The 24,548-nt window shown below is 41.5% G+C and overlaps 2 protein-coding genes across 2 annotated transcripts in view; one reads left to right on the forward strand and one right to left on the reverse strand.

Annotated features, from left to right (window-relative positions):
• Window positions 1-24,548, forward strand: part of LOC134205385 (glutathione S-transferase 1-1) — a 197,134-nt gene that overhangs the window by 48,615 nt on the left and 123,971 nt on the right. The gene's annotated exons all lie outside the window — the stretch shown is intronic.
• Window positions 6,577-23,978, reverse strand: LOC134205384 (doublesex- and mab-3-related transcription factor dmd-4). Its single transcript, XM_062680609.1, has 4 exons — window positions 23,481-23,978; window positions 7,162-7,396; window positions 6,874-7,079; window positions 6,577-6,815 (listed from the first exon to the last, which is right to left on the reverse strand). Exons 1-4 carry the CDS (start codon window positions 23,793-23,795, stop codon window positions 6,651-6,653), a joined length of 921 nt encoding a protein of 306 aa, XP_062536593.1. The 5' UTR covers window positions 23,796-23,978; the 3' UTR covers window positions 6,577-6,650.

Below are 24,548 nucleotides of genomic sequence, written 5' to 3' on the forward strand. Positions count from 1 at the left end.
ATATGTAAAACGAATTTGTTATTATAACATGGCAATCACACACAATTTTACTTATGTCATACACATCGATTCGAATAATCGATTTGATTGATGTTGAAAAACCCAGATTAATCCATCTAGCGGTGACGATGCCTTTCTCAATTCAATCCCTTGGTTTTGCCGTAGTGTGATACTAATAATAAATAATTGCCTACATTACGGCTGTTGCAAACGCGGTAAGGCAAATCAACCACCAACTGTATATGGTTCAACACACCATTTTCTTTAGCAACCCTATAACCAGAGACCGGCGGAGTGAAAAACTGTCGAAATGGCAACGTATGAAAAGGTGTGATATCGTGGAAATAATACTGGCATCACTTGAACTTTTTGCTTGACTCTTATGGGTGAAAAAAGTAAACAAGTCGATTTGGAACCGCTTTTGACGGTTTGATTGGAAACAAGATGGCGTCTTTGCCGATCTCTTATTCTAGTATTTCTAATTTTCTTGATGACTTTTGAACGCAATGACCAATCGTGATTATATTTAATAGTGATCAACTAGGGTTTGTCCCGTGTTGAATGCAACTTGTTGCCAGAAAATCGGTTGAGAATTACTATATGAAAAAGTGGCTAATGTTTTCGGTTTTCGTGTACACACACCTATGAACACACACATTCACATGGACAGACAGACATTTGTTCAGTTTGACGAGCTGAGTCGATTGGTATATAACATCATGGGTCTCCGAGACATCTATAAAAAAAATCGATTATAGAGTGAAATGCGAACGTTTAGAGGTAATCATACCATCTACCAGAGCTGCGGCAACACACACGAGCTGGGAACAGCTTTCCTAGTGATGGGCGACATGCAAAGGCGCGTGATCGGGTGGTGCCCGATCAACGAGAGAATCAGAGAATGTGCAGGTTGAGGATCAAAGGCCGGTTCTTCAACTTCAGCATAATCTACGTCCATAGCCCACACTCCGGAAGCACTGATGATGATAAGGACGCATTCTACGTGCAGCTGGAACGTGAGTACGATAGCTGTCCAAGCCACGACGTCAGGCCAGGAGGAGGAGTTTAGACCGACTATTGGGAAGTTCAGCGCACACCGGCTGACGAACGAAAACGGCCTACGACTAATTGATTTCGCCGCCTCCAAGAATATGGCCATTCGCAGCACCTACTTCCAACACAGCCTTCCGTATCGGTACACCTGGAGGTCACCACTGCAGACAGAATCACAAATCGACCACGTTCTGATTGATGGACGGCACTTCTCCGACATTATCGACGTCAGGACATATCGTGGTGCTAACATCGACTCTGACCACTATCTGGTGATGGTTAAACTGCGCCCAAAACTATCCGTCATCAACAATGTTCGGTACCGACGACCGCCGCGGTACGACCTAGAGGGACTGAAGCAACCTGATGTTGCCACTGCATACGTGCAGCATCTCGAGGCAGCGTTGCCGGAAGAGGGTGAGCTCGATGGGGCCCCTCTTGAGGACTGCTGGAATACAGTCAAAGCAGCCATTAACGACGCAGCGGAAAACAACGTCGGGTATATGGGTCGAAGTCGACGGAACGATTGGTTCGACGAAGAGTGCAGACAGATTCTGGAGGAGAAGGACGCAGCGCTGGTGGTCGCGCTGCAGCAAGGTTCCCGACAGAACGTGGATCGTTATAGACGGAAGCGGAGACAGCAGACCCACCTTTTCAGGAGAAGAAACGCCGCCTGGAAGAAGCGGAGTGCGAGGAGATGGAACAGCTGTGCCGTTCTCAAGAAACACGCAAGTTCTATCAGAAGCTCAACGCATCACGCAAAGGCTTCGTGCCGCGAGCCAAAATGTGCCGGGATAAGGATGGGAGCATCTTGACGGACGAACGTGTGGCGATCGAAAGGTGGAAGCAGCACTACGAGGAACATTTGAATGGCGCTGAGAGTACAGGCAGTGAAAGTCAAGGCAGCGGAGGAGATGACTACGTCAGTTCAGCGGACGATGGAAGCCAACCATTCCCCACCTCGAGGGAAGTTAAGGATGCCATCCAACAGCTAAAGACCATTAAAGCAGCTGGTAAGGATGGTATCGGAGCTGAGCTCATCAAGATGGGCCCGGAAAAGCTAGCCACTTGTCTGCACAAATTGATAGTCAGAATCTGGGAAACTGAACAGCTACTGGTGGAGTGGAAGGAAGGGGTTATATGCCCCATCTACAAGCAAGGCGACAAGCTGGAGTGTGAGAACTTTCGAGCAATCATTATCCTTAATGCTGCCTACAAAGTGATTTTTCAGATCATCTTCCGTCGTCTGTCCATTAGTGAATGAGTTCGTGGGCAGTTATCAAGCCGGCTTCGTTGACGGCCGCTCGACAACGGACTAGATCTTTACCGTACGGCAAATCAAAATGCATCAAACGGCATCAAAAATGCCGTGAATACCAGGTCCCAACGCATCATCTGTTCGTTGATTTTAAGGCGGCATACGACAGTATAGACCGCGTAGCGCTATGGAGAATTATGGACGAGAACAGCTTCCCTGGGAAGCTTACCAGACTGATCAAAGCTACGGTGGATGGTGTGCAAAACTGTGTGAAGATTTCGGGTAAACACTCCAGTTCGTTCGAATCGCGCCGGGGACTAAGACAAGGTGATGGACTTTCGTGCCTGTTGTTCAACATTGCGCTAGAAGGTGTCATGCGCAGAGCCGGGTGTAACAGCCGGGGTACGATTTTCAACAGATCCAGTCAATTTATTTGTTTCGCGGATGACATGGACATTGTCGGCCGAACATTTGCAAAGGTAGCAGAACTGTACACCCGCCTGAAACGTGAAGCAACAAAAGTTGGGCTGATGGTGAATGCCTCAAAGACAAAATACATGCTTGTGGGCGGAACAGAGCGCGAGGGCCCGCCTGGGAAGCAGTGTTACGATAGACGGGGATACCTTCGAGGTGGTCGAGGAATTCGTCTACCTCGGATCCTTGCTAACGGCTGATAACAATGTCAGTCGTGAAATACGAAGGCGCATCATCTGTGGAAGTCGGGCCTACTACGGGCTCCAGAAGAAACTGCGGTCAAAAAGATTCGCCACCGCACCAAATGTGTCATGTACAAGACGCTAATAAGACCGGTTGTCCTCTACGGACATGAAACATGGACAATGCTCGAGGAGGACTTGCAAGCACTCGGAGTATTCGAGAGACGGGTGCTTAGGACCATCTTTGGCGGTGTGCAAGAAGACCACAGAGAACAGACATGGATGCTCGAACAAAATTTCGTTAAAAACGTGTGTAAAGATTTAAATCGCACCTCAGCGCCGCCAACGCAGGCTGCCCGACATAAAAACTCAATTCCACTAAGTGATGGCGTTGGCATACACTTAATAAACAATGTAGTGCTGCCACCTAGGAGCGAGCCTAGGAGCAATTCGGAATGAACACTAGCGCTAAAAAGTAAAACACGGCAAATTTTAACCATATTTATCAGCACACTAGCACCGCGCAACGGGGGCATAACGACATACTCTAAAATGACCAGCATAAACTTTTACACAAGCACGCGAATGAAGATGAACGTCTGTTCTCTGTGGTACAACTTTGTTGTACGAGAAATGCAAAAAGATATTCTATTCAGATGTAATTAAGAGTGGCGACACTGTCAAAATTGGAACAAAACTATCTGTCATTCCCATACAAAATCGTGTTCCAAACGAGCAAGAGACCTGTCAAATGCGGCACATGTCGCCATTCTTAATTACATACACTCTGATTTTAGTAGCAAGATAAAGATTGTCGCTTCGGTCCTTCGATTCCCTTTGTTCTGCTGTCCGAAACATGCGTGGTACCTAACTGTTAAATCGTATGGATTTTTTCCTCGCCAGCAAAACGATGTTCCGGGCAGCGATCGACAGCGACAAGCTTTATCTTGTAACTAAAATATCTTTTGATATTTCCATTTCTCGCTTAACTTTTGAAAAGGACCTAAGTAACATTTTTTTCATGAATTAATTTGAATAGCGCAATCAACAGAACAACATGAAAGCTTTAGATTGCACTATTCAAATTAATTCATGAAAAAATGTTACTTAGGTCCTTTTCAAAAGTTAAGCGAGATTTCATAATTAGCACTAAGTGTAAATTCAATGCCCTACAGGAATCTTACTCGGAAACATGCTCATTTGTCTTCCACTCATTTCATTAAATATGATTATACAGAGAACAGACATGAAGGCTCGAACAAAATTTCTTGGAAAAATATATTAAGCTCTTTTAGTGGAATGTATTAAACCGTCTAAGACGAATTAAGTACCGTCCATTTAATTCCACCAGTTAATTTTCGTTATCTTTGCAGATACGTATTTCGACCACAACTGTGTGGTCGTCTTCAGTGTCTTGTACTTGACTCGACTTGCACTCGACTTGAATTTCTTGCAAAACATGTGTAAACACTCAAACCGAACCTCAACGCCATCGACGTCGACATTGCAACTCACGAACTAATTTGACAATACGATGGCACTGGTATACTCTTGAACTGAGACGAGACCTGCAAAGTCGCTGCTTCTTTTCTCTTGTTTTGACACTTGTTCTTCTTTTCATCACAGTTGACCATCAAGTTTCAACTGTTTACTTGGCTGTTTCACCTAAGCCCCAGGTTGACCCTTCTGAGCACAATAAAAGTGTATCCAATTCACGAAATAGAAAATTCATTTTCATAAGGATTTTTATACCGGGAACAAATCACAGGTTTATTACTGATTATTAACAAGCTAAACGGATGGTTTGGAATACTCGTTAAAGTAAAAAAGTCTTCGTAAAACAAAAATGATGTGGAATATTTTATTTGGGATACCAATACTTTCACTCAAAAAGCTGCTGGTTGCACCTGACAGTTCGTGACAGCAGTTGACTGGCAGCAGCTGAAGTTACATTTTTTCCTCTTTGCAAGTCCCGTCCCAGCTCTTGAATGTAAAGTGACACTAGCACAGAGAACAGACGTTCATCTTCATTCGCGTGCTTGAGTAAAAGTTTGTATTATGCATCTCGAGATAAAATAGAATACTGCGACTTCCTGCTGGTTGCTTCTCAGGTAATCGCAACGGTCACTAAACACGACAGAGTTATTGAAAATCTTACCCACCGTATGCACTTGTCATGATAAACACTCTCCATGTACTCAGTGACTCCGGTTGCATCTCACTAATACAATCCAACACTGCTGTCATTTCGCAAAAAAACACGTGGTTTTGTTTTGAGCGCCAAAATTCTGCCTATATTTTAACACGGCGGCTAACTTGACGTTTACCTTCGCAGTCGAGCCTGCGAGCGTAAGACCGCCGCAACATTCTAAAAAACGATAAGCGCGACAATACTAGTTATTTTGAAGTATGTCGTGCCAAAAGATATTTTAGTTACTAGATAAAGATTGTCGCTGTCGTCGCTGTTCGGAACATCTTTTGCTGGCGAGGATAGGGGAGCTAAATGTCAAAGAAGGAAAATCCATACGATTTGACAGCTTGGCACCCAACATGTTCCGGACAGCAGAACAAAGGGAACCGAAGCGACAATCTTTATCTAGTAACTAAAATATCTTTTGTCGTGCCCCATTGTGTGATGGGTGATCGACAGACCATAAAGCGATAGATAAACCTGCCTTTGGAGAATTTGATGTCATGCCCATCAAATAATTTTAATTTATTACGTGACACAGAGAATGCATAATTTGAACACTCACCTAAGCCAAATAAGCTAAATGTGGTCATTCAGCTATTGTTCTAATGCTGGTTTTCCATTAAAGCACCCAAATGAGTGCTATAATGGATTTTTTGCAATTCCTGGTCATAATATCTGGTTTACAGTTGTCTTTAGGTGATAAAACGGCCTACTCTTCCATACCAACAAAAAAGGTGCTTTAATAAACATTATGCAACTCAAATGGGTTGCATAATGTTCATTATAACACTCATTTGGGTGCTATAATGAAAAACCAACATCAGAACAGTAGTTACATGACTACATTTTGCCGAATTGGCTTGGGTAAGTGTTCACATAGTGTATTCTCTGCGTCGCACATAATTTATTGGCAAGAATGATCATATAGAGTAAATTAGACTGTACAATTTTGGTACAGATTTATCAAATTAAAGTCCATTTTTTGTCATTGCAAAAAATAGCGTGTGCAACTCGTTGCAAAACTCGATTTTTTCAGCACTCGTAGTATTTATCCAACGAGGCTTACAACTCGTGCTGAAAAAATCATCTTTTAGCAACTTGTTGCACAAACTACTGTTGTGCAACCCATTTGAGTTGCATAATGCTCATTAAAGCACCCATGTCGTTGGTATGGAAAAGTAGGTCGTTTTATCACTCATATGACAACTGTAAACCAGGTATTATATATAATAAATTTACATTTGTGCGAACAAAAACGTGAGGTGGGCGCTTGCACGGCCATTGTGGCAACAATTTTTGGACTCTGTCGTAAGCCACCTTAATATTAAAATATCTTAAAACTGAATGCTGTCGTCTGTTGCTGTTAATTATTTAGGGCTTAAGGATATAATTAACAGGTTAAATTAACTAATCGATTTTTATTTGTTTAACGTCATGTAAAATGTATTTCACTTATTCAAATAAAATAATAACAAACGGGACTCCTTATTTACACCGGATGATGTACACACATGACACAATTTGGAAGTGTGCACCGCGGAGCCAAATTCGGTGCAATGTGGCTCATTGGCACCGGAATCGACATAGGAAGCAGCCATTTCGGGTAAGCAATCAACGATGCATAACTTGGCGGGCTGGATGGCGCCACAGGAAACTACAAATAGATTAAACGCTTAGAAAGTTAGTTAGGACAAATCGAAATGCTATCAAACCTGATGGTGGGAGATAATAGACGCTGATGAAACCGGAGGTTTGAACGCACTGGCTGGCGGTGTTTTATTGCACTGTTCGATGGCTTTCAGCAGGTCCGAATCGCAACGCTTAAGTATCAATTCAAGCACGGATCGTTTCCGGTGGGGAAATAGTTGCGATAGCATATCCAGAGCATTTTGGGACACTGGAACGTTTGAACTAGAATCTGAAGAAAAACCGAGAAATGTATTCAAATGGTCTGAATAATAAATGTAACAATCAGATGTTAGAAGAAAATAGGTACATACTTTGAGACTTAGTGCTACAGACGGAATCGGGCTCCTTTTCACTGCATGGGGAAGAGGTGGACGACGAAATATCCATCGACGAGGGTGATCCAAGCTGAGGCGACGCACATGGCTCGGTCACAGTCATGCCGTAGATTTTACCAGGAGGAAGTGTCTCCAGTTGAGTTCCCATTTCAGTCGATGCCAACCGCAAAGCTATAGCGTCTTCCACCGCTTGCTGTCTTTTCAATGCAACCTGTGAAGCGTGTATGAAATATATTGAATTAGTGGTTTAAACACTTTTTAAGACGATCACCGATTCAAAAAATATTTTATCATTTCCAATCAAACGCTCGTGGTTTGCTGCTCAATCAATACTGGTGGAGAGAAAGTAGTTTCAGAAGCCATTTTTTTTGTAATTCCTGCAGAAACTTATTGAAGAATGAAATAGGGATTACTAAAGGAATTTTCAGAAGAGTTTCTAACGAAAATTTCAAAGGAATTCCCAGATGAAATTTTCGAAAATTTTTTTTTAAGAAAACAATATCCAAATAAATTTATGTAAAGAACGCTCATAAGACCGATGTTCCTCTACGGACATGAGACTTGGACCATGCTCGAGGAGGACTTGCAAGCACTCGGGGTATTATTCGAGAGACGCGTGCTTAGGAACATCTTTGGTCGTGTACAAGATAACGAGCTTGCCCAATTATTCGACGAACCTAATATTCAGAAGGTTGCTAAAGCTGGAAGGATACGATGGGCAGGTCATGTTTCAAGAATGCCGGACTACAACCATGTAAAGATTATGTTTTTAACGGAAATTAAAAACAAATCCAGATGAAAGGTAGCAGCTCGATGCCCACTTTTCCACACTTTCTGTCCTCTCCAGTAAATTTCCTGCAGCGCCACGACGTCGAAGTTGCGGGAATGTAACTCATCGTAGATTATCCTGTCGCAACCTACGAAACCTAGCGACTTGCAGTTCCATGCTTCAAGATTCCTATCGTATTATCTGCTATGTCGTTCGTAATGGTTGTTACTTACGTACCTGACCTCCAATTTCACGTAAAATTTAATTTTTTTAATGATGGTTCTCAGCAGAATGCATCGGAGTTAGGTTCTGTTTTCTGGAACAGCGAAATTCCTACAGTTTCAGGGACATTGGTCATCGTTTTGAAAATGTGCAAGGTTCCGGAGATCCCGGTCCGGAATGACCACTGCCTGATCAAGCCGGAAATGACCACAAGCCTGATCAAGCCGTGTCAAACTTTATGACTAGATGGACCAAATATCATCAGAACACATACCTGGAGGCTTGTTTTGCAAAATCATGAAGTTTGATACGTCGCAAGACAGGTTTCAGTATTGATCAAAAAGAGGTCTCTTCCCCTAGGGAACTAGCACTCCAGGGATCTCGGAATGTGACCATATGTACCAAATATTCCCAGTATAAATTCCTATTGACTTGTTTTGTAAAATCATAAAGTTAGATACGTCGCAAGCCAGGTTTCAATATTGATAAAAAAGTGACCACTTCCCCCAGGAAACCAGCATTCTAGGGTGTTTCGGAATGTAACCAGATAAACCAAATACCCTCAAAACCAAAATTCCTATTGAATTGTTTTACAAAATAATGATGTTCGATACGTCGCAAAACAGGTTTCAGAATTAATCAAATAGTGGCCACTTCCCCCCATGAAACTAGCATTCCAGGGGTCCCGGAATGTGACCATAATGATCAAATTCCCTCAGAACATATTCCTATGAAATTGATTTGCAAAATCCTGAAGTTTGATACGTCGCAAGACAGGTTTCAGTATTAATTCCAGGGCATCTCGGAATGTGACCATGTGAATGTGCAAAATCATAAAGTTTGACACGTCGAAAGACGTGTTTCTGGCTTGATCTGGCAGTGGCCATTTTTCCGGACCGAGAGGTTACCCCAGTACTTCCATCAATATCTCCGGAACCTAAAACTATAGGTATTTTGTGATCGATTACAGAAAACAGAATTAAATTCCGATGCAAGACTGCTGAGAACAATCATTTTTTTACGTAAAATTGGGGGTCAGGTACGTAAGTGTTAAAGGCGGCTTATTTGCCTGCACAAGCCTCCTGTCTCGTCGGAGGTCTGTCGTGTCAGGTCTGTTAAGTGTCCCATCTACACCAGGACTTAGGCTAGTGCGCTTTGAGCGCCCACTGCCAAAAAAAACCCCACCACATCCTAGGGAGACACCACAACTTGGCCTTGGCAGTTGGCCTGGGGAGGGATGGTCAAGCCCTTGTACATAGTACTATCTGTTGTCCCTGCCGAAAAAATAACGAAATCAATTTCTAATGGAGTTTCCAAAGTTATTCCTTTATATAAATTTCGGAAGGATTTCTCCAAAAGGAATTTCCGAAGGTAGGGGAAGTGTACCGGTTTTGGCCACCTGTACAACCTTTTTCGCCTGTTATTTGGAAACTAACATTAAATCATTAAATAAAGTTCAACCAACACAAATCAAAGTGTCCATTTCTAGGTATGTTGTGCAACTGTTTACAGTATCAGTTAGTCGATCAGTCTGGTTTCATTTATTCATTCAGTAAAAAAATATCTGTACGGATTTCGAACCCTAGCTTCAACATATGTTCACGGTTGTTTAGTTATTTTTTTTTTTAGCTAATTTTATTTGCTAATTATCTAATACATGCATTCATCTCTTAGACTAGGTGTTCCGTGTTTTCTTAACACTATCATCCTTATTTGCTATGTCATATTTTTAGTTATTATTAATACATTTCAATTGCCTCTGGCAGTTTCCTCTGGTTGAATTGAACCATGTAGGAATCACAATGTTTTCAACTTAAACTAAAGTTAACCTATTTTATACTAAGGGTACAAGGAGTTAATCGTTGCAATAGAAGATTGCAACGATTTTTGTCTAAAATGGGAAATTATTTTGTTGGACATTTGTTGCAATGTCTCAATATTACAAATTCTATGAAGTTCATTGGTACTATACCACGGAGGCAACTTCAGAATCATTTTCAAAATTTTATTTGGAATCCTCTGGAGTGCCTTCTTTCTGGTATTGCAGCAACTAGACCATATTGGCACAGCATACAACATAGCAGGTCTAAAATTTGTTTGTAAATTAAAAATTTGTTCTTAAGACAAAGTTTTGATTTTCTGTTTATAAGTGGATATAGACACTTAATATATTTGTTACATTTGGCTTCGAGGCCTTCAATGTGATTTAAAAAGTTAATTTTGATCTAGCAGAAGTCCTAAATATTTAGCTTCGCTAGACCAATTGATTGGAACCCCATTCATAGTGACAATATGTCTGCTAGAAGGTTTCAAATAAGAAGCTCTCGGCTTATGTGGGAAAATTATAAGCTGAGTTTTGGAAGCATTCGGGGAAATTTTCCATTTTTGCAAGTAAGAGGAGAAAATATCCAATCTTTTTTGCAATCTACTACAAATGACACGAAGGCTTCGCCCTTTGGCTGAGAGACCTGTGTCATCTGCGAACAAAGATTGTTGACACCCTGGTGGTAAATCAGGTAAGTCAGAAGTAAAAATGTTATACAACCAGCTCACCAGCTCTTACAGGTAATCTTCCTTCCTTCCTTCCTTATTGGCATTACATCCCCACACTGGGACAGAGCCGCCTCGCAGCTTAGTGTTCATTAAGCACTTCCACAGTTATTAACTGCGAGGTTGAGGCTAACACGATGATACTTTTATGCCCAGGGAAGTCGAGACAATTTCCAATCCGAAAACTGCCTAGACCGGCACCGGGAATCGAACCCAGCCACCCTCAGCATGGTCTTGCTTTGTAGCGCGCGTCTTACCGGTAATCTATCAGATTTAGAATTCTGATGGTTTACCTGCAGTGAGCGATCTGATAAATAATTTTGGATCAGTTTAATAATGTACAGAGGAAAATTAAAATTCATCAATTTTACAATCAAACCTTCATGCCAAACACTGTCAAATGCTTTCTATATCAAGAAGAGCAACGCCAGTCGAATATCCTTCAGATTTGTTGAGCCGAATTAAGTTCGTAACTCTTAATAACTGATGAGTGGTTGAATGCCCATGAAGAAAACCAAATTGCTCATCAGCAAAAATAGAATTGTCATTAATATGCACCATCATTCTATTTGAAATAATCTTTTCAAACAATTTGCTTATTGAAGAAAGCAAACTGATTGGGCGATAACTAGAAGCCTCAGCTGGATTTTTGTCCGGCTTCAAAATAGGAGCAACTTTGGCGTTTTTCCATTTATCTGGGAAGTATGCCAATTGAAAACATTTGTTAAATATATTAACCAAAAAGGATAAAGAGCTCTCAGGAAGTTTTTTAATAAGTATGTAGAAAATACCATCATCACCTGGGCCTTTCATATTTTTAAATTTTCTAGTAATAGATCTCACTTCATCCAAATTAGTTCCCAACGAAGGGTCAAAAACATTCTCTTGATTGAGAATGTCTTCGAAGCTCCGTGTAACCTGATCCTCAATTGGACTAGTGAGACCTAGACTAAAATTATGGGCACTCTCGAACTGCTGAGCAAGTTTTTGAGCCTTTTCGCCATTTGTTAATACAATTTTATTTCCCTCTTTAAGCGCTGGAATTGGCTTTTGAGGTTTTTTAAGAATTTTCGTTAATTTCCAAAATGGTTTCGAACTAGGATCCAACCTCGAGACATTATTCTCAAAGTTGGTATTTCTCAGAATAGCGAAACGTTTTTTAATTTCATTTTGCAAATCTCGCCAATTAACTTTCAACGCGGGATCGCGAGTTCTTTGGTATTGCCTTCTTCTCACATTTTGAAGACGGATCAGTAGCTGAAGATCGTCGTCAATAATAATGGAGTTGAATTTAACTTCACATTTCAGAATTGCAATTCCTCTGGCTTCGACAATTAAATTTGTCAAAGATACGAGCGCATTGTCAATATCACTTTTGGTATAGAAAGGAATATCAACATCAAAATTCCTATCGATATATGTTTTATGTAAATCCCAATCAGCTCTATGATAATTAAAAGTAGAGCTGATTGGATTATAAACGGCTTCTTGTGAGATTTCAAATGTCACAGGAAGGTGAACAGAGTCAAAGTCAGCATGAGTTACCAATTGGCCACACAGCTGACTTGAACCCGTTAAAACTAAATCAATTGTAGAAGGATTTCGACTGGAAGAAAAACAAGTTGGGTCCATTGGGATATTGAATAGTATAATATCCCGCAGAACAATCTTCAAATAAAATTTTACCATTGGAATTGCTCTGAGCATTATTCCATGAACGGTGGTTGGCATTGAAGTCACCAATAATTACGAAGATTTTTGATTTGTTGCGAGTCAGAATTTGAAGATCAGCTTTCAACAAATTCTTTTGCTGCCCATTGCATTGAAAAGGCAAGTAGGCTGCAATGAAGGAAAATTGTACAAAATTTGTTTCAACAGAAACTCCCAAGGTTTCAAAAACTTTGGTTTCGAACGAAGAAAATAATTTATGTTTGATACGTCTATTGATGACAATGGCGAGATAAAATAATTTGGATCTCTTTTAATGGAGAGTCCTGGTTTTAAATAAGTTTCTGTTATAATGGCAATATGCACATTATGAACTGTTAGGAAGTTGAATCAATTATCTTCCTTACCCTTTAGAGAGCTTACTTACTTACTTATGGATCCTGTACACCTCCGGTGGTGCAAAGGGCCGACTTGAAAGATCTCCATCCTGAACGATGCCCGGCTATCGCTTTAACCTGTTGTCAGGTTAGATTTCGGTCGACTTCTTTTATTTCTTTATTGAGGCTTCTCCGCCATGAGCCTCTGGGTCTGCCTCTGCTGCGATGTCCCGCTGGGTTCCAGTCTAGTGCTTGCTTACAGATTTCGTTTCCGCCCCTACTTAGAGTGTGGCCGACCCAGCCCCACTTCCGATCCCGAACTTTGTTGTTATCGGCCTCTGGTGACAACGACGATGGAGCTCGTTGTTTGAGATCCAGTTGTGAGGCCACCAGGCCCGAATTATATACCGCAGGCATCTGTTAATGAACACCTGCAGCCGTTGAGTGTTCTCCACTGATACACACCATGTTTCGCTAGCGTATAACAGCACAGATTTCACGTTAGAGTTGAAAATTCGTATTTTGGTGCGTTCACTTATCTGCCTGTTTTTCCAGATATTTCTTAAACTCGCAAAGGCAGCCCTTGCTTTCTTGATCCGTGCGCCTATGTCGATCTTGGTACCGCCGTCTGACGCCATTTGGCTACCAAGATATTGGAAGCTTTCAACATTCTCCACTGGTTGCCCGGCTACTGTGAAACTGGAAGGAGTCACCGTGTTTACATCCAACGATTTGGTTTTGTTGACGTTGATTACTAAACCTGCCGAGGAGGAGCGATCGGCAAGGTCGTTGAGCTTACTCTGCATATCAGAGCGCCGTTGCGCGAGTAGTGCAACGTCATCCACCAATTCGAAGTCGTTTAGGTGCTCCATGGTTATAGGCTGCCATAACAGCCCGCGGTTTGGTTCACGGTCAATCGCATCTACCAGAATCTCATCGATTACGATGAGGAACAGTAACGGTGATATAATACATCCTTGCCTCACACCAGCTACGACCCGGATAGGGTCGGACAGGACCCCATTGTGCAGCACTCTACACGAAAAGGCCTCGTACTGTGCTTCGATGAGGCCGATGATTTTCTCAGGAACCCCCTTGCGTCTCAGGGCGCCCCACATATTCTGGTGATTGAGACGGTCGAAAGCTTTTTCGTAGTCAATGAATACCAAGTAAAGGGACTCTTGGAATTCGTTGACCTGCTCCAAAATGATGCGGAGCGTGACAATATGGTCCACACAGGATCTTCCGGCACGGAATCCGGCTTGCTGCCGCCGGAGAGTCGCATCGATCTTCTCCTGAATCCGGGCTAGGATAATTTTGCACAGAACTTTGAGAACGGTACACAGCAACATAATGCCTCGCCAGTTATCGCATACAGTCAGGTCACCCTTTTTGGGCACCTTCACTAAGATACCTTGCATCCAGTCGACCGGGAAAGTTGCGGTGTCCCAGATATTACGAAATAAACGATGCAGTAGTTGAGCGGATGTCATGGGGTCAGCTTTGAGCATCTCGGCTGATATGCGGTCGACCCCTGGGGCTTTATTCGATTTCATGCTTTGGATGGCTGTTTGAATCTCTAGCAGTGATGGAGCTTCTGTATTGACACGTGTTATACGTCGGATCCTAGGCAGATCATGCCGAGGTGGTGATGGCCTGGTTGGCACAAGTTGTTCGAAGTGCTCGAACCAGCGTTTCGGCTGGTCAGTTGGGTCGGTCAATAACTGATCATTCGCGTCTTTCACAGGCATCGTTGCATTCATCTTCGCCCCGCTTAAGCGTCGTGAGATATCGTAGAGGAGGCGAATGTCCCCGGTTGCGGCGGCTCTCTCTCCTTCGTCGGCCAGAGAGTCTGCCCACGCTCGCTTGTCCCGTCGACATGAACGTTTTACTTCCTTCTCAAGAGCCGTGTATCGTTGACGGGCTAAGACTTTGGCTCCTCTGGTTTTCGATCGCTCTATCGCGGCTTTGGCTTCTCTTCGCTCCTCTATCTTCCTCCAGGTCTCATCGGTGATCCATTGTTTTCTCTGGGTGCGTAGTTCGCCCAGATTGTTCTCGCTGGTGGCGATGAAGGCATTCTTGATGGCGGTCCATTGGTCTTCCACGCTGCCACCTTCCGGAATATCTGCAGCACGCGTCTCCAGTTCCTCAACGAAGGACCGTTTCACCGTGGCATCTTCCAGTCGGCGTGTGTTGAATCGTCGTCCAACTCTTTCCTCCTGCCGACGAATCCGCGCAATGCGCAGGCGTATTTCGCCGATGAGGAGGTGATGATCAGACGCGATATTGGCACTACGTTTATTCCGTACATCAAGAAGGCTCCGTTTCCATTCTCGGCTGATGCAGATGTGGTCGATTTGATTTTCTTTAAAGCCGGGAGAGCCACGTGACCTTGTAAACTGGTCGATGAGGAAAGAGCAATCCCCCGATCACCATGTCGTCATTACAACAAAATTCTGCGAACAACTCTTCCTTTTCGCCCATTTCTCCGAGACCATGGCGTCCCATAATGCGCCCATGATTCGAGTTGTCGGATCCGAACAGATCTTGATATCACGCTTCGGAATTCTATCTACGATGGCATTGAGTTGACTGTAGAAGATCTTGTCTTGCAGATCGGCATCATCGGTTGGATTATAGTAAGGTTTCGGACCCGTGTTATAAATCTGGCAACGATTATCCTTTCACTATTAGGTTCCCACTTCATAAGCGCAGAGTGTGCCTGAGCGCTTAGTAGGAAGCCAACTCCGTGATGCCGGGGAGCGTGTTCACCTCGTAAACCAGGAGTATAGCAGAACTTGTCCCTGACGGCGTTCTGTGTTCTCCAAAGTTTGGCCAACGGACTTCACTCAGTCCCAGGATCTCAAGCTTCATGCGGCGTGCCTCATTGGCAAGTTGTGCCAATTTACCTGCTGGGCTAGGGTTAAAACGTTCCATGTTCCTATTCGTGTCCGTTGTTTCGCGCTAAGAGTCGTCGCCGCAAAATCAGTCCGTATTCTTTCATTATCGGATTCTCGAACAAATTGATGTTTTCGGGAACAGTAGGTTGTTGGCCCAAGGTTCCCTATCCACCGGGATGGGGCTGCCATCTTAGGTATAGCTGTCGAACCCCACCACATCCTAGGCAGACCCCACAGGACGCAGCCTCTCACTCTAGCTGATGTCAGAAGGACAACAGTGCCCAGGCTGCACTACCAGTACGCAACCCTTAGCTGGCGGTCAATTGTCATCGGAAGACCCGTGGAAGCGTGAGTATTGGAACTTGTGAGGACCAGAGCTATGTTAGGCGCCCCTTCCCGGATGTCAACTCACCATTTCGCAGCCCCTTTAGAGAGCGGGCATTCCAATTTAGAACTTTCACACAATTATTTGGATCCATTGAAACGGAGTCCGATAACAATTTTTTGTGTGTACTTTATACCAACCTGAACAGCTTCAAGAATGGTATTTGCTTTGAACATTGCATCAATCATGTGATGCAATTGTTCAGTTAAAAAATTTAAATCGGAAGCAGACATGCTACCTGAATCGGCAACATGTCTGTTATTTTCCGTTGGGACATGGGTATAAATCTCATTTTGAGAAGAGATATTTTGTCTACCAGCAGCGATGTTTGCATACGTAGGTACCTACGTTGGAAAAATTGGAATTTACTGAAGTGCTTGCTACCCGTTGACGAGCGGCAAAATTTGTTTGTGAATTGTGGTGGGTATGAATTTCTCGACCGGTAACTGGTTTCGAAATATGAGCGTTTGAAAAATTTCTATCCGTCGAATCTGGGATCCGAATGGAATTTCCCGTCATCAATTTTGCACGGGAATTCAAAACTTTTTTGCGTGAAGGGCATTCCCAGAAATTGGATTTATGATTGTCCCCACAATTTGCGCACTTAAATTTATTGGAATCTTCTCTCACGGGACATGCGTCCTTGGCGTGAGAGGTTCCACCACAAATCATGCATTTGGCATCCATGTGACAATGTTTGGTTCCATGACCCCACTTTTGGCACTTACGGCACTGGGTGGGGTTTTGGAAATTTCCCCCAGTCCTGCGGAAATGTTCCCATGTAAAGGCTCCCCCAGACCAAAGCGATTTAATCGCCGCGACGGTGACAACTAGTCGCCGCGATTCTATCGTTGGGTCGCTGCAGGCAATGTTCTATTTACGCTTCCATACCAACGGCGACAGAATCGCTGTCGCCAAACGATAGAATCGCGTCGCGACTGTCGCGTCCCGTGTGTTTGGGGGAACCTTAACACGGACATGGGACATAATACAGGCCTTTTCCAAACTTTTCATATTATTTAGTTCACTTTTGTTAAAATGAACTAAATAAAATTCTTGAGAAATGCCCTTCTGGGAAGTACCAGAGTGGGATTTCTTTTTCATCTTAATTACTTGGACTGGTGAAAATCCAAGTAATTGGGAAATTTCAATTTTAATCTCATCCAATGATTTGTCATCACTGGGGAGACCTTTCAAGACGACTTTTAACAATCGCTCAGTTTTGTCGTCGTATGTGAAGAATTTATGGCGCTTCTCAGTTAAATACTGAAGAAGACGTTTGCGATCTTCAAAGGATCCGGGCAAAACGCGGCAGTCACCCTTCCTAGCAATCTGAAATGAAACCTTGATCCCCTGAAGGTTACTCAAGATTTCATTGCGAAAGCCAGAAAACTCGGCAACAGATACCACAATTGGCGGAATCCTTTGTTTCTTCGCATGAATCGAATCATCTGGGCTAAAGGTAGATTCGATTTGCTCAATTTCATCATTAATCAAATCGAACTGATTGCTCAGTTCGATAGGAGAAGAAACAATGTCAACATTAGATTTAGAAGGAATATCTGAAGTCTCCAGCTTCCTTCGATTTTTTTCCGCGCTTGGGCAGGACGGTCTTGAAACCTTGTTTCTTTGAAGGAAGTGGAGAATTCAGAGACTCCCCCTTCCTCTTGTTTTTATTAATGCTCATTGCTGAGCGTGGAGACGTGACCGTGGAGACGAGGTTTTTTCCCAGAACGGTGTCCCTGCAGGATTACCACCGCTTGTCGGAATTTTACTTCCACAAACGGGTCCAACGTAAAACGAAGGCACGGGTCCTTGCAAAGATCGTAACGGGATCAGTGGGTTCAAATAGCGCTGAGAAACACTGTTGAAATTAAAATAGCTTCGGGTAGTATTAAAAACTTCCTTCCGCCAAGAGAGGAAGAACCGCACAGCACGAAAGCACGGTGCGGTCTGACGGTTGTTTAGTTCAATATTCTGACACTATATATATATTTAGATCAATATTCTGACACACTTTTAGTGATTCTAATATATGAGAATCGGGCATCTATATATGTATACCTCGAAATTTGTAAGATTTAGAAAACTCAGCGGCACAGGTGGTCATAACTAGCGTTTCTCTTGTCCAGGCCTCTTGCCAGAACCATCATAACTTGACGGTCTTTGTGTATGATGAATTACTTGTAAGATGAGATATCTTGCAAACTGTGGGGTATAGAATGCTTCCGTCTTCTTTGTTGTTGTTCGGGAGGTAAAAATAATATTGTAGGAGGCAAGTTTATTTTCGAATTCAACCGCTTGGCGGTGCTAGTGTATAAGGAATTATTTTTAGGTGAGCTATCGCAGAAGCTGTTAGATTTAGAAAGTTGCTGTCTTCTACAAAATTGTTCGGGTGGTAATATCCAATAAGGAAGTAGCATTAAACGTTCCGATAATTATAAATACACTAAGATACAATCGGCAGTAGGAATGGCGTTTGATATTTCATGAAAATGTCGATTTCTCTTATAGATTACATCCTACTCTTTCACGTGATGTAGGGTAAAGTGACCAATAGTGGACCCCAACCAATATTGGATCCTCCAGCCATTTTTGCATTATTACAACACAATGTAAACATTTTGCTATGAAATTCCATCGGGAGAACCTACCTTACAGCCCCATGATTTGATTACATGCATTGGATATGCTGTGGAAAGTAAAGTTAGATGATTTTTTACAATTCTTTAGAAAATGAACACAAGAGTGTCCACTATAAGAATATTTTGGAGGGTCCATAATAGGGAAGAAGAACATCCCGAAACGGGACATGAAAAACAAATGAAGTGTCGGTTATAGGGAAGCAATTTCCTATTATGGACCCCCAGGGGGTCTACTATAGGGCGAATTCAGTTAGACTTTAAAATGTTAATTTCAACGAATAACGTCGTGTATTTGGGTGTTTTATGCATGTATCGTCAAGAGGAGATGCAGAGCTTGTTGGTAGATATCAAGCAGGATTAATATGTTGAAAATTTTATCGTTTCCAATATGAAAAAGCAAACATTGGTCACTAAGGAAACGCGACGCGTGATATTTTTCTATCGTTTTCAATATAAAAAAGGAATATTTTTGGATTTTTTTTTAAATTTTCAATAGAAATACACAAATGCTGCAGATTTGATTTGCAATCAAGCCCGATGATTTGCAACCGTTGAGGCCTGAAAGAGTTCAAATCGAACCATAGATGGCTGAGATATTGATGTGGCAATTTTTATTAGTTTTCAAAAATATGCCTCATGATCGTACTTCACAGATATCTCGGAAACTAAATGTCAGATTGCAAAAAAAATTTAATGCGTTCAATGGCAAAGGCATAGCATTTGTTTAAAGATAAAATCATGCAAATCGGTTCACAGACAGCTGAGATCATGATGTGATATTATTTTGCCAATGTTGTGAACAAAATACGTCTAATGCTTTATGTTCGTATTTCACAGATATCTCTGGAACCCAATATCTGATTGCAAAAAAAGTCAATGGGTTCTATCGCGAAGCCATAGCTTTCGTATAAAAATAAAAACATGCAAATCGGATCACAGACGGCTGAGATCATTATGTGACATTATTTTGTTAGTTTTCTGAAAATGCACTTAAGATTCGTATTTTACGAATATCTCTGAAACTAAATGTTCGATTGCCAAAAAAATTCAATGCGTTCAATGGCAAAGGCAATTCGGTTCACAGACGGCTGAGAGCTTGATGTGACATTTTTTGCAACGCACACTCGCACACATACATACATGTGCTCAGTTCGTCGAGCTGAGTTGATTGGTATATATGACTTGGGTCTCCGAGTCTCGGATAAAAAGTCGATTTTTCTAGTGATCTTAATACCCTTCTTATGGTGTAAGAAGGGTAAAAGGGATATTTTTGGATTTTTTTTAAATTTTCAATGAAAATACCCAAAGGTTACAGATTTGATTTGCAACCAAGGGGTCGTACACTAATTACGTAAGCACTTTTGGGGGGAGGGGGGTTTGACTTTTTCTTACGTTCCATATAAATAAAAAAATATTTGTATGGAAAAAAATTTTACATGGGGGGAGGAGGGGTTGAAAAACCCAGAAAAATTGCTTACGTAATTAGTGTACGGCCCCCAAGCCCGATGATTTGCAACCGTTGAAGCCTGAAAGAGTTCAAATCGAACCATAGATGGCCGAGATATTGATGTGGCAATTTTTTATTAGTTTTCTAAAAATATGCCTCATGATCGTACTTCACAGATATCTCGGAAACTAAATGTCAGATTGCAAAAAAAAAATTCAATGCGTTCAATGGCAAAGGCATAGCATTTGTTTAAAGATAAAATCATGCAAATTGGTTCACAGACAGCTGAGATCATGATGTGATATTATTTTGCCAATGTTGTGAACAAAATACGTCTAATGCTTTATGTTCGTATTTCACAGATATCTCTGGAACCCAATATCTGAGTGCAAAAAAAAATTAATGGGTTCTATCGCGAAGCCATAGCTGGCGGGGTGGTTGAATTCAAAAACAAACTTTTCAACTCAATAGTTCTTACCAACTGAATAATTTCGTAAATGACGATAACCTTACAGATTTCGAGATAATCATTCAATCTTGTATTCCTTTTACACTAGCGCCGCACAGCGATTGAAATCTTAACTAATTTGTTCTCCGTTACGATGGTTTTGATGACCCGACCAGCTTTGTAGAAGACAGCAACATTCTGCATTTCACAGATTTCGAGATATCTAGCTAGACTGATATTCTATGTACACTAGCGCAGCCTATCGGTCGAATTCCAAACTATACTAGCCTCCATCAACATTTTTGTTGACGATTGTAAACGTCTATCTCCTTAGCATTAAGAGATATAACAATTATAAATGCACAGCCTAACATTGTTGTACAAAATACAAAACGCGCGTGCTCGTGTTACAAAAGTTGGCGCGTTCTGAAAGGTTAACTAAAGCAAGCAAATAGTGGAACTGATTTGAGTAAAAAATGCCAGACGTACCTATTTCTCGGCAGAACTGACCCGCTAATTCTATTTCCGAAAAAAAAAACTGATTTCAATGAAAATGAGTCTTTTAAACAATGTTTCCAAATTTCCTACCAGTTTGACGCTAGCAATAAACCTTTTCTCTACAATTAATACCTTATATGAGTGAGATAAGCTTTTCATGAATAATTCTACACAAACGGGCTTTTCCCTGCTTCAAATAAAGAATAAAGAAGACATCCTGTGATTTCCCAGGAAATTCTTAGCAGAAATTTTGGTTTTCAAAACTATATAAAACATATATGTACGCTCAAATCGCAATCGTACCGTTTTAAAAACAATTTCCTACTGGCTACGGTAGTCTAATCGTTAGTAACGAAACCGGTAATACCGGTATTACCGGACGATTTTGGGTACCGAAAATACCGGTATTAGAGACGGAAAATACGGTATTTTCGGATTTTTTGAATTCTGCTGTCAGTATTATAAATCTCGAATAGTGTTCACCTAAATATATCAGCTAACTAAATTTAATTGCATATCTGTCCCATATAAATAGGTAATCTAGCATAGGTGGGACAAATATTCGGTTTTAAGCAATAAAGCATCGTTAAAATAAAAACAACAATTAAATGTGCGCATGAGTAACCTTGCCCAAGTAAGCATCATTGACGACGTTCACGATACAATTAAAATCGATCATCATCGTCATTAATCATACGCTGCTTCATTCTTTTAGCCATCCGTCAAACTGCGAATAACTTTTTTCTCAATGAACATTGTTAACATTGTCGAACATTTTCCCGCAATATTTGAACTAGTGAATAAGGTACGTTCTTTTCCGTATAGATCATCTGTGAAAAACAATTTATTGCAAAAATATGTCCGTTCTGAATTCGGATTTTTTTTTAAATAGTGGCTGATGCCAAGGCACGCTGGAATAGCATGTTATCTATGCTTAAAGGGATCTATGAGTTGCAGCTTTAATCTAAATTCAACGTCAGTGATAAAGTCCAAATCAAAAGTTATTCTTTTAATACCTGAAATTTTCACAAAAACCGGTATTCTACCGGTTCACCAAATACCGAAAACCGGTATTTGTTAAAAATGGCACTATACTACTGGCCAAACCAAAACTAACTGGAATAAATTCGTTTTAGGATCCAATACGATTCATCAATCGGTTCAACAAGTGATTCTAGAAGCCGATGGTTGCACAATAACTAGTGACCTGGCGTGTTTTCAACCGAGATCTACTCATGCTATTGGTTCCTGGAGAGATATGGACGCCGCAAGGACCAATTGTTTTGGAATTTAACTCATGGAAAGTGCAGAAGGTGAGCCATGTTCATAATTTATATGACTATTTGTTTTTTATTTATTATTTTTATTATGTCTATTATTCACACATATTATTAATAATTCTCATCAATTCACTATCCAAGCCGTTCCTGGAATAACGTTAGGCAGAATAACAGCGATTTCAACAATGTTTGTTCTCTCATATGGCCCTCTGCTAATCTTCAGTTTCTATTCATTTCACACTTGCCGCTCGCTTGCGGTGTCAATCGAATCTGTATCTTCATTACTTTCATCTACTCCCTTTCGCTTTGAGTAGTATAATTATCACCGAAAAAAGCCAATAAATTAATTTCGATAAAGTCACGCGGTGATCAAAGCTTTCCTAATTATAGAATCCAATTGGCGAAAAATTGATGAAATACAGTTCGAATAAGATTCAATTTGGGCGAAGTATGAGCTTGCGAGAGTTATGCGTGAAGAGATTTAGCGCGCTCTTGTATGAATCTCTGAAAATATACCACGAATCAATAGAACTGTTTACGCTTGCCGAACAGCACCTTACCAGGTTGAAATCGCTGTTATTTTGCCTGTCTTGGTACAGTGATCACCACGTCACTATCCAAGCCGTTCCTGGGTGGACGTTAGGCAGAATAACAGCGATTTCAACAATGTTTGTTCTCTCATATGGCCCTCTGCTAATCTTCAGTTTCTATTCATTTCACACTTGCCGCTCGCTTGCGATGTCAATCGAATCTGTATCTTCATTACTTTCATCTACTCCCTTTCGCTTTGAGTAGTATAATTATCACCGAAAAAGCCAATAAATTAATTTTGATAAAGTCACGCGGTGATCAAAGCTTTCCTAATTATGTTCTCAAGTTATGCAGAAACGAACAAAAACCTATTTATTTGTATTAGAAAGAGAATAATAGAAATGAATCTAATAGAGACTATCTCTACTCCTGTGCCCTTTACATTTACTTGACCTGCATCGATTTTTAATAACTCTACGGCGAATAAATGTAACGTTGTAACATCGTTGAACGTTGCTTTATGAATGTGATAATGGATTTATTACATGCTGTAATTCACACTACCATCCACTAACCTGCGCAGCCATAATCTTCTGTCGGGACAAAATCAGCTCACATTTCGGACACCTACAACTCCGGTAGGTGCAGTTCTTCTTGTGGCCACGTAATCCTGATATCACACCGTGGTTCCGACAGCGCGCACACTTCGGTATCCTTGACATTTGAGCGCTGCCACAAAATGCACCCGACTTCGTAACGGAACTGGAGCTTACCACACCGGATTTAACAATTGCACCAACATTTCCTTCCCTGATTTCACCTCCACTGTCTGTTCGTTTCTTGCTATTCCCGTCGTCGTTGCATTTGAGCAGGTTACTAACGGATAACATTTTATTACCGCCACGCCACCACCACCGGAAAGAGGGGTCGAATCGCACGAAACTTCCGAAACCGTTCAACGCCAAACTACTACTGAACAATGTGGCAGAGTCCGGTCAGCATCCGAGCTTGGCATCTCGCCTTGATTCAATGCTTGACGGCAAGCGTGCTCGAAAAATCCATCTTCGTGTAGCATCCCTAAAATAAATATCCATTTTCCGAGGTTTGTACCAATATTGACATCTGTATTTTGTTGCACATGTTTCGTTGCTGCACGAACAGAAGCTGGGTCGTGGGCGGGAGAAATACATAGCACAGCATTTCACAGGGATTCTGTTCTGGTGTAGATAGGTAAGAAAGGTTTACAAAGAGTAAAAATGTTTTGAAACAAAAAAGTGAGTACGATCGGAGACTATTTCCAACCTCTGCCTCAGCGTGATTCATTGCATTGACAAGGATAGGTGGGGCAGCTTGGTAGCTGAAGTGGTAACTTCATGAATAACCCAATAGTCAATAATAAATTTATTTTGAGCTTTTAGTGGAATGTCTTTACTTGTCATAAGACGAGTTCGTATTATCCCATTTAATTCCACCACTTGATCTGATCAAGTGGTGGAAATTAATGGGATAGTACGAACTCGTCCTAAGGCAAATCAATCGTCAATCTATTCATCAGTTATGATAAACAGGCATTTTAAAAATGTTTCTGGCTCAGGCGTGACAGTGGATAATAACTATTTAAAAATAATAGCCATCATTATTTT

This window comes from Armigeres subalbatus, chromosome 1 (genome assembly GCF_024139115.2).
Source record: "Armigeres subalbatus isolate Guangzhou_Male chromosome 1, GZ_Asu_2, whole genome shotgun sequence".
Classification (NCBI taxonomy): domain Eukaryota; kingdom Metazoa; phylum Arthropoda; class Insecta; order Diptera; family Culicidae; genus Armigeres; species Armigeres subalbatus.